Genomic DNA, 10,741 nt, shown 5'->3' on the forward strand with positions numbered 1-10,741 from the left:
CACACACCTGTCTATATATTGTAAGGTCTCACAGTTGACAGTGCATGTCAGAGCAAAAATCAAGCCATGAGGTCGAAGGAATTGTCCGTAAATCTCAGAGACAGGATTGTGTCGAGGCACAGATCTGGGGAAGGGTACCAAAACATTTCTGCAGCATTGAAGGTCCCCAAGAACACAGTGGCCTCCATCATTCTTAAATGGAAGAAGTTTGGAACCACCAAGACTCTTCCTAGCTGGCCGCCCGGCCAAACTGTGCAATCGGCTTTGGTCAGGGAGGTGACCAAGAACCCGACGGTCACTCTGACAGAGCTCTAGAGTTCCTCTGTGGAGATGGGAGAACCTTCCAGTAGGAGAACCATCTCTGCAGCACTCTACCAATCATGCCTTTATAGTAGAGTGGCCAGACAGAAGCCACTGCTCAGTAAAAGGCACATGACAGCCTGCCTGGAGTTTGCCAAAAGGCATAAAAAGGACTCTCAGGCCATGAGAAACAAGATTGTCTGGTCTGATGAAACCAAGATTGAACTCTTTGGCCTGAATGCCAAGCGTCACGTCTGGGGGAAATCTTGCACCATCCCTACGGGGAAGCATGGTGGTGGCAGCATCATGCTGTGGGGACTGAGAGGCTAGTCAGGATTGAAGGAAAGATGAACAGAGCAAAGTAAATAGAGATACTTGATGAAAACCTGCTCCAGAGCACTCAGGACCTCAGACTGGGGCAAATGTCCACTTCCAACAGGACAACGACTCTAAGCACACAGCCAAGACAACGCAGGAGTGGCTTTGGGACAAGCGTCTGAACGTCCTTGAGTGGCCCAGCCAGAGCCCGGACTTGAACCCGATCAAACATCTCTGGAGAGACCTGAAAATAGCTGTGCAGCGATGCTCCCCATCCAACCTAACAGAGCTTGAGAGGATCTGCAGAGAAGAATGGGAGAAACCCCCCAAATACAGGTGTGTCAAGCTTGTAGTGTCATACCCAAGAAGACTCAAGGCTGTAATCGCTGCCAAAGGTGCTTCAACAATGTACTGAGTAAAGGGTCTGAATACTTATGTAAATGTGATATTTCAGGGTTTTTTAAAATTATAAATTAGCAAAAATGTCTAAAAGCCTGTTATGGCTTTTTTATTATGGGGTGTTGTGTGTAGATTGATGAGGGAAAAATTCGATTTAATCAATTTTAGAATAAAGCTGTAACCTAACAAAATGTGAAAAAATTCAAAGGGTCTGAATACTTTCCGAAGGCACTGTATGTGTGTATTCAGAGGACATGTTTATATGTGTGTATTCAATAGACTTGTTGCTTGAGTAGAAATGCTCAAAGCTCTCGGGCTATGTCAGTGACAGTTCTGTCGAGTCAGTAGAATTTGTGTAGGGGAGAAGAAAGCATAAACACAGACCATGCATCATGGCAGAAGGTGCTTTGTTACACTACAACTTAGTTTGAAGGTCAGTGTTTTGCTGCTGTTGATCCATTCCTGATCTTTCTCTCTCCTCCCCACCTCTCCTATCCCCTCTCCTATCCTCCCCACCTCTCCTATCCCCATCTCTCCCCCCTCTCTCCTCCCCACCTCTCCTATCCCCTCTCCTATCCCCGTCTCTCCCCCCTCTCTCCCCTCTCCCCTCTCTCCTCCCGCCTCTCCTTTCCCCCCTCTCCTCCCCCCTCTCCTCTCCTCCCCACCTCTCCTATCCCCTCTCCTATTCCCTCTCCTATCCCCATCTCTCCCCCCTCTCTCCTCTCCCCTCTCCTTTCCCCTCTCTCCTCCCGCCTCTCCTTTCCCCCCTCTCCTCCCCACCTCTCCTATCCCCTCTCCTATCCCCGTCTCTCCCCCCTCCCCACCTCTCCTATCCCCGTCTCTCCCCCCTCTCTCCTCTCCCCTCTTTTTCCCCCTCTCTCCTCCCCTCTCCTCTCCCCCCTCTCCTCCCCCCTCTCCTCTCCTATCCCCTCTCCTATCCCCGTCTCTCCCCCCTCCCCACCTCTCCTACCCCCTCTCCTATCCCCGTCTCTCCCCCCTCTCTCCTCTCCTTTCCCCTCTCTCCTCCCGCCTCTCCTCACCCCTCTCCTCCCCCTCTCCTTTCCCCTCTCTCCTCCCACTCTCCTTTTCCCTCTCTCCTCTCCCCTCTCTCCTCTCCCCACTCTCCTTTTCCCTCTCTCCTCTCCCCCCTCTCCCGTCTCTCATTTCCCCTCTCTTCCCCCTCTCCTTTCCCCTCTCCTTTCCCCTCTCTCCTCCCGCCTCTCCTTTCCCCCCTCTCCTCCCCTCTCTCCTCCCCCCTCTCCCCCTCTCTCCTCTCCTCTCCCCTCTCCTTTCCCCTCTCTCCTCCCGCCTCTCCTCACCCCTCTCCTCCCCCCTCTCCTTTCCCCTCTCTCCTCCCCCTCTCCTTTTCCCTCTCTCCTCTCCCCTCTCTCCTCTCCCCACTCTCCTTTTCCCTCTCTCCTCTCCCCCCTCTCCCGTCTCTCATTTCCCCTCTCTTCCCCCCTCTCCTTTCACCTCTCCCCTCCCGCCTCTCCTCCCCTCTCTCCTCCCCCCTCTCCTCCCCTCTCTCCTCCCCCCTCTCCTATCTTCTTATCTGCCCTGTTTCTCATTCACAGCATATTTCTAATATGAGACATTTTCCCCCTACTCTTTGAAAGTCCCTACATTGCTATAGTATGTGGGTATGTATGCGTGCGTAGGTGCGCACATTTGCGTGTGTGCGCACGATGTGTATAATTGCATATGCACATTTGACTGTCGGACGTTTTCCACCGATCTCTTTGTGGATGTATAATGACATCCTCAAACCTTTTCTCCTCTTTCCATAATCTATACGTCCCTCTGGTCTCCAGAAGCAGTGTGTGATTCTGATCGGGCTCAGGCAGGAAAGTCATTATCGTCAAGTCGGACTCCTGTAATCAGCTCTCACAAGGCTACGTCTCTTTGAAACGAAGACCAGGGGGAATGATTGTAGATGGAGATAAGCACTGTATTTCCAAAGACACACAGAAGCTGATAATACCTGTATTTACCATCTGAGGCTTGGACAGATACGCTCTTGTTCTTTCATTCTTTCTCTTTCCACATGTTTACTTGCAATTATCGGTTGAAGGAAATGAGTGTCACACGAGATTCAAACAACGCCATGATGGTTTAAAGCCAGCTTTTACTGTAGATAGAGGGGCGATGCAGATATACTGTAATTGGTTCTCATACAGAAGGTTATCTCTATCCCATAGCTCAGTCAGTGTGTTGGAAACCAGCACTATGCAGGAGACTGTGATGATAGATGAAATATTACAGTCTGTAGAGATTACTATGTATTATTAATGGACAGAGCTCTCTCTCGCGCTCTCTCTCGCTCTCTCTCTCTCTCTCTCTCTCAGTTTCTCAAGTCTAGTTAATCACATTTTCACTTCTATCATGTTGTGATGTTCTTCTGGTTTGAACTGTCACAGACCCCACCCCTTCAGTCTGGTGCCGTCATCTCTCAGCTTTATGTTCTCCAGCCCTCTCTCCGTTCCTCCATCTTCTCCTCTGTCATTCCTTCTCTCATTTGGACTGGAGCAGAGCAGCTAGAACCAGTTTTGATGGATGTCCTCTCTGTTTGGCTTCACTCTGGGTTCTGCTGAACGGAGGTTGAAGGCCTTAGAGGTTGAGTAAGTCCACAAATATACCCACATTTATATTATATTTAAGAAGTTTATCTTTAGTAATGCCATAATAGTAGCTGAAATTGAATTTTTTCAAAGCCTTTTTAGCTATTGCGCTAGCTATTCTGTACGAACTGATTTACAAATCATGGGAATTTGTCGAGCTATGAAGACATTGCCTCCCTCTGTGGCACGTGTTGCTAGACAACCCCCCTGGACTTGCCCAGGCAGGCCCCGGCTAAAGACAGTATGAGAAACTTACTAGCAAATGTTTGTGCTATGAAACATACAACTTCTTTGCTAAATGAATGATAGTGTTAGATAATGTAAGGAAAGTCAACTTCAAAACTTGATGTCAATTTATTGGGATTTGCAGCTGTTGTTGCTAAGTAATGAATCTTCTAGCTTCTGAAATAACTTAGTCATCCTTTAATAAGACACTTCTACAGAGTTGAAAGGTCAAGTATAAAATACATTATGGGTTTAGTGTGTCTCTAATATAGCCTGGAGCCTGACTGCATGGCTTTGTTAGGGTTGATGGGCGTACAGTAGAAAGCCTCTTGGACCAGACAGTCTATTTGAAGCACATGGTCCGATGACAAGTACCTCACATCACCACTGATCAAAGCATCAAGGCCAGGAAGTTACTCAAAGTTCCCTCTGATGTCTTGGTCCATCAGAGAGACTCTTTAAAGAGAAACAGGGATGGAAAGAAACATGGCTCATTTTGATTCGCCCCATTCCTCCCTCTCTCACCCAAGATAAATGGTAGAAGTGACTGGTTTCCGTTTGGGACCAGGGTAATAAGGAATGTCTTGGCCGGGTCTGAAAGCAGCTCTTACTTCAACACTGTCTCATTTCCCTGTTGGTTTATAAAGGAGGAGGCAGTATGCCACCATGGAGGGCGGTGACCATTACTCTGCTCATACAGACCCCATAACTGATAATGAGGCCTCAGTCACATTGTAATGTTTAAGGCCCTTGGGCTTGGGCCTGTTCTAAAGGAACACAGCATCTGGCCAGGCAAGGCCTATGGGACTTCTGCTGCAATTCTGAAGTCATTATTTTAGTGTAAAAAGGAAGGAACAAGTCGAAGAGGGAGGTCAACTTTGTCAACGTCAATAGAGCCTCTCTCTCTGGAATCTACAGGGCCGGCGTAAACACATAGAGCTGTTACTATGACGACGGTGGAATGTCCCGGGATGCGCTGCGGCCCTGTGGCCGGCCAGAGGTTTGAGCTGTCAGTTTGCGGCCTGACTCCACCACATCATTGCAGGCTGCCATGTTGACTCCTAATCCCCCAGCCGCTCCCCCTAGCTCTCTATCTTGGCCCCCCTTCAGGCCCCGCCTGGATTCTAGGACATCCTGTCCAAGCCAAGGTAAGCCAGGCCAGAGCATGCAAGGCCACACAGCCTGTGTCCTCCTCCTACCTCTCAGGGAAAATAACAACAGTGCTCTGAATGGAGCGTGTGGCCTGGGCCTCACCCACTACATCAGGCTCTCTGCAGCCCAGCACAAGCTTTCAGGTCTGGGGTGCACCATGGGCTTTGGCTTGGCCGCTGGGGCTTTTTGACTCTCATATTTCGATCCATCTTCCCTTTTTCTCTGTCTGTCTCTCTCTCTCTCTCTCTCTCCCCCTCTCTCTCTCTCCCTCTCTCTCTCTCCCTCGCTCTCTCTCGTTCTCTCTCCCTCTCCCTCTCTCTTCTCTTTCTTTCTTCCTATCCCCTTGTCTCTCCAGTAGAAAGGGCCAGGAGGTCTCCCAGCTAGACACACTCCTGTCCTCTTCTTTATTATTATTATCGAGGGATGTGCCAAATGGAAACATTTTGTTAACGTTTAAACGGTTTTCCTTTAGAATTATAAGAACACGTTCTTAACATTCCATGTGAATTCACTATGCAGAATATGGACCTGTTACGTGTTGTGGTCCTGTTACGTATTGTGGTCCTGTTGCGTTGTGGTCCTGTTACGTATTGTGGTCCTGTTGCGTTGTGGTCCTGTTGCGTTGTGGTCCTGTTACGTATTGTGGTCCTGTTGTGTATTGTGGTCCTGTTGTGTATTGTGGTCCTGTTGTGTATTGTGGTCCTGTTGCGTTGTGGTCCTGTTGCGTTGTGGTCCTGTTACGTATTGTGGTCCTGTTGTGTATTGTGGTCCTGTTGCGTTGTGGTCCTGTTGCGTTGTGGTCCTGTTACGTATTGTGGTCCTGTTGCGTGTTGTGGTCCTGTTGCGTGTTGTGGTCCTGTTGCGTATTGTGGTCCTGTTGCGTATTGTGGTCCTGTTGCGTGTTGTGGTCCTGTTGCGTGTTGTGGTCCTGTTGCGTGTTGTGGTCCTGTTGCGTGTTGTGGTCCTGTTACGTGTTGTGGTCCTGTTGCGTGTTGTGGTCCTGTTGCGTGTTGTGGTCCTGTTGCGTGTTGTGGTCCTGTTGCGTGTTGTGGTCCTGTTGCGTGTTGTGGTCCTGTTATGTATTGTGGTCCTGTTGTGTATTGTGGTCCTGTTGCGTGTTGTGGTCCTGTTGTGTATTGTGGTCCTGTTGCGTGTTGTGGTCCTGTTACGTATTGTGGTCCTGTTGTGTATTGTGGTCCTGTTGCGTGTTGTGGTCCTGTTGCGTGTTGTGGTCCTGTTGCGTGTTGTGGTCCTGTTGTGTATTGTGGTCCTGTTGCGTGTTGTGGTCCTGTTGCGTATTGTGGTCCTGTTGCGTGTTGTGGTCCTGTTGCGTGTTGTGGTCCTGTTGCGTGTTGTGGTCCTGTTGCGTGTTGTGGTCCTGTTGCGTGTTGTGGTCCTGTTGCGTGTTGTGGTCCTGTTGCGTGTTGTGGTCCTGTTGCGTGTTGTGGTCCTGTTGCGTGTTGTGGTCCTGTTGCGTGTTGTGGTCCTGTTGCGTGTTGTGGTCCTGTTACGTATTGTGGTCCTGTTACGTATTGTGGTCCTGTTACGTATTGTGGTCCTGTTACGTATTGTGGTCCTGTTGCGTGTTGTGGTCCTGTTGCGTGTTGTGGTCCTGTTGCGTGTTGTGGTCCTGTTGCGTGTTGTGGTCCTGTTGCGTGTTGTGGTCCTGTTGCGTGTTGTGGTCCTGTTGCGTATTGTGGTCCTGTTGCGTGTTGTGGTCCTGTTGCGTGTTGTGGTCCTGTTACGTATTGTGGTCCTGTTACGTATTGTGGTCCTGTTGCGTGTTGTGGTCCTGTTGCGTGTTGTGGTCCTGTTGCGTGTTGTGGTCCTGTTGCGTGTTGTGGTCCTGTTGCGTGTTGTGGTCCTGTTGCGTGTTGTGGTCCTGTTGCGTGTTGTGGTCCTGTTGCGTATTGTGGTCCTGTTGCGTGTTGTGGTCCTGTTGCTTGTTGTGGTCCTGTTGCGTATTGTGGTCCTGTTGCGTGTTGTGGTCCTGTTGCGTGTTGTGGTCCTGTTGCGTATTGTGGTCCTGTTGCTTGTTGTGGTCCTGTTGCGTATTGTGGTCCTGTTGCGTGTTGTGGTCCTGTTGCTTGTTGTGGTCCTGTTGCGTGTTGTGGTCCTGTTGCGTGTTGTGGTCCTGTTGCGTATTGTGGTCCTGTTGCGTGTTGTGGTCCTGTTGCGTATTGTGGTCCTGTTGCGTATTGTGGTCCTGTTGCGTATTGTGGTTCTGTTGCGTGTTGTGGTCCTGTTGCGTGTTGTGGTCCTGTTGCGTGTTGTGGTCCTGTTGCGTGTTGTGGTCCTGTTGCGTGTTGTGGTCCTGTTGCGTGTTGTGGTCCTGTTGCGTGTTGTGGTCCTGTTGCGTGTTGTGGTCCTGTTGCGTGTTGTGGTCCTGTTGCGTGTTGTGGTCCTGTTACGTATTGTGGTCCTGTTGCTTGTTGTGGTCCTGTTGCGTGTTGTGGTCCTGTTGCGTGTTGTGGTCCTGTTACGTATTGTGGTCCTGTTGCGTTTTGTGGTCCTGTTGCGTGTTGTGGTCCTGTTGCGTGTTGTGGTCCTGTTGCGTGTTGTGGTCCTGTTGCGTATTGTGGTCCTGTTGCGTGTTGTGGTCCTGTTGCGTGTTGTGGTCCTGTTGCGTATTGTGGTCCTGTTGCGTGTTGTGGTCCTGTTACGTATTGTGGTCCTGTTGCGTGTTGTGGTCCTGTTGCGTGTTGTGGTCCTGTTGCGTATTGTGGTCCTGTTGCGTGTTGTGGTCCTGTTGCGTATTGTGGTCCTGTTGCGTGTTGTGGTCCTGTTACGTATTGTGGTCCTGTTGCGTGTTGTGGTCCTGTTGCGTATTGTGGTCCTGTTGCGTATTGTGGTCCTGTTGCGTGTTGTGGTCCTGTTACGTATTGTGGTCCTGTTGCGTGTTGTGGTCCTGTTGCGTGTTGTGGTCCTGTTGCGTATTGTGGTCCTGTTGCGTGTTGTGGTCCTGTTGCGTATTGTGGTCCTGTTGCGTGTTGTGGTCCTGTTGCGTGTTGTGGTCCTGTTGCGTATTGTGGTCCTGTTGCGTGTTGTGGTCCTGTTGCGTGTTGTGGTCCTGTTGCGTGTTGTGGTCCTGTTGCGTGTTGTGGTCCTGTTGCGTGTTGTGGTCCTGTTGCGTGTTGTGGTCCTGTTGCGTATTGTGGTCCTGTTGCGTGTTGTGGTCCTGTTGCGTGTTGTGGTCCTGTTGCGTGTTGTGGTCCTGTTGCGTGTTGTGGTCCTGTTGCGTGTTGTGGTCCTGTTGCGTGTTGTGGTCCTGTTACGTATTGTGGTCCTGTTGCGTGTTGTGGTCCTGTTGCGTGTTGTGGTCCTGTTGCTTGTTGTGGTCCTGTTGCGTGTTGTGGTCCTGTTGCGTGTTGTGGTCCTGTTGCGTGTTGTGGTCCTGTTGCGTGTTGTGGTCCTGTTGCGTGTTGTGGTCCTGTTGCGTGTTGTGGTCCTGTTACGTATTGTGGTCCTGTTACGTATTGTGGTCCTGTTGCGTATTGTGGTCCTGTTGCGTATTGTGGTCCTGTTGCGTATTGTGGTCCTGTTGCGTGTTGTGGTCCTGTTGCGTGTTGTGGTCCTGTTGCGTGTTGTGGTCCTGTTGCGTGTTGTGGTCCTGTTGCGTATTGTGGTCCTGTTGCGTATTGTGGTCCTGTTGCGTGTTGTGGTCCTGTTGCGTGTTGTGGTCCTGTTGCGTGTTGTGGTCCTGTTGCGTATTGTGGTCCTGTTGCGTGTTGTGGTCCTGTTGCGTGTTGTGGTCCTTTTGCGTGTTGTGGTCCTGTTGCGTGTTGTGGTCCTGTTGCGTGTTGTGGTCCTGTTGCGTATTGTGGTCCTGTTACGTGTTGTGGTCCTGTTACGTATTGTGGTCCTGTTGCGTGTTGTGGTCCTGTTGCGTGTTGTGGTCCTTTTGCGTGTTGTGGTCCTGTTGCGTGTTGTGGTCCTGTTGCGTGTTGTGGTCCTGTTGCGTGTTGTGGTCCTGTTGCGTGTTGTGGTCCTGTTACGTATTGTGGTCCTGTTGCGTGTTGTGGTCCTGTTGCGTGTTGTGGTCCTGTTGCGTGTTGTGGTCCTGTTGCGTGTTGTGGTCCTTTTGCGTGTTGTGGTCCTGTTGCGTGTTGTGGTCCTGTTGCGTGTTGTGGTCCTGTTGCGTGTTGTGGTCCTGTTGCGTGTTGTGGTCCTGTTGCGTATTGTGGTCCTGTTGCGTGTTGTGGTCCTGTTGCGTGTTGTGGTCCTGTTGCGTGTTGTGGTCCTTTTGCGTGTTGTGGTCCTGTTGCGTGTTGTGGTCCTGTTGCGTGTTGTGGTCCTGTTGCGTATTGTGGTCCTGTTACGTGTTGTGGTCCTGTTGCGTGTTGTGGTCCTGTTGCGTGTTGTGGTCCTGTTGCGTGTTGTGGTCCTGTTGCGTGTTGTGGTCCTGTTGCGTGTTGTGGTCCTGTTGCGTGTTGTGGTCCTGTTGCGTGTTGTGGTCCTGTTGCGTGTTGTGGTCCTGTTGCGTGTTGTGGTCCTGTTGCGTGTTGTGGTCCTGTTGCGTGTTGTGGTCCTGTTGCGTATTGTGGTCCTGTTGCGTGTTGTGGTCCTGTTACGTGTTGTGGTCCTGTTGCGTGTTGTGGTCCTGTTGCGTGTTGTGGTCCTGTTACGTATTGTGGTCCTGTTGCGTGTTGTGGTCCTGTTGCGTATTGTGGTCCTGTTACGTGTTGTGGTCCTGTTGCGAATGTCCGCTAAGGGAGCAATGAAGTTTTATCTACCAGAGTCATAGGCTGAATCTCAAACCCAACACTTGGCACCTAAGCCCATTATTGTAGTGGACACTTGCTGTTTTGTTCGATAGTGAACACTCGAGTCTGCAAGTGCTTGTGGTCCACAGCGGTCAGGACCTCAACGCAACAGGACCACAGCGGTCAGGACCACAACGCAACAGGACCACAGCGGTCAGTCTGTACTTCAGCATGTTTCCAAAGCACCAATGGCTACATTGTAACATTGGCTCAGCTAAAAGCACAGTGCAGCTGCAGACTCCATACTGTATGACTCAAGGCAAAGCAAGCTGTTCGCTGCTGTCGTTTACCTTTTTCTGCCATTTTCCCAAATGAACAACGATGACGTGTGGAGCGCTTTATATAACTTGAAAGATGCTCATCTTCTACTAACGTTACAATATTGTCGCGTTCGGTATTTGTAAAAATAAAATGAAATGATGTATGATGTATGATGATGATCGGGACCTGTTAGTGGACGTTTTGAGAACTGCACTGTGATTCAAATTGTGTAAGAATTTTTGTTTTGTTTTTTTGGTTAGGGATTTTGTGTAAGAAAAAAAATGTTGTTTTTTTGGTTAGGGATTTTTTATTAATGTTAACGTCCCAATTTAGTTGAATGTTTAAATGTTCATACCCCTAATTACCTCCCTAGGGGTTCTACCCTTCCCCCTTTTTCATTTTTCATGCACAGTCGGGTGCTCGTCCCTGCCTTTACTCCTCATTTGATTATCATCCCTTTTGAAAAGGGTAGAATTTCAAATACTTAAAACCCTCACTCGTTCAATCACTCCCCTAAATCAATCACTAACCAGAAGAGTCTGTTGTTCACTTACCTTTCTATCATACATTTATCCCTCCCTCACTTATTTGATCAGACGTTAGGCCCCTCCATCATATCATTTTAGAAAATGCTTTCTTTACCAGCACCAATTTATGATTTATTTGTTGGCTTTTGGGGTGAAATTCATTTTTTTTGTCCTTCCC

The 10,741-nt window shown here is 49.8% G+C and overlaps 1 protein-coding gene across 1 annotated transcript; it reads right to left on the reverse strand.

The window, feature by feature from the left end:
* Positions 1-8,011: 8,011 nt before the first annotated feature.
* Positions 8,012-9,574, reverse strand: LOC120054353 (collagen alpha-2(I) chain-like; the record flags this gene model as incomplete). The annotated part of the gene is made up of 2 exons (XM_039001762.1): positions 8,012-8,548; positions 8,786-9,574. Coding segments are annotated over 2 exons (1,326 nt in total), but the record flags the coding sequence as incomplete, so codon positions are not given.
* Between the last annotated feature and the right edge of the window lie 1,167 nt (positions 9,575-10,741).

This window comes from Salvelinus namaycush, chromosome 10 (genome assembly GCF_016432855.1).
Source record: "Salvelinus namaycush isolate Seneca chromosome 10, SaNama_1.0, whole genome shotgun sequence".
In the NCBI taxonomy this organism is placed as follows: domain Eukaryota; kingdom Metazoa; phylum Chordata; class Actinopteri; order Salmoniformes; family Salmonidae; genus Salvelinus; species Salvelinus namaycush.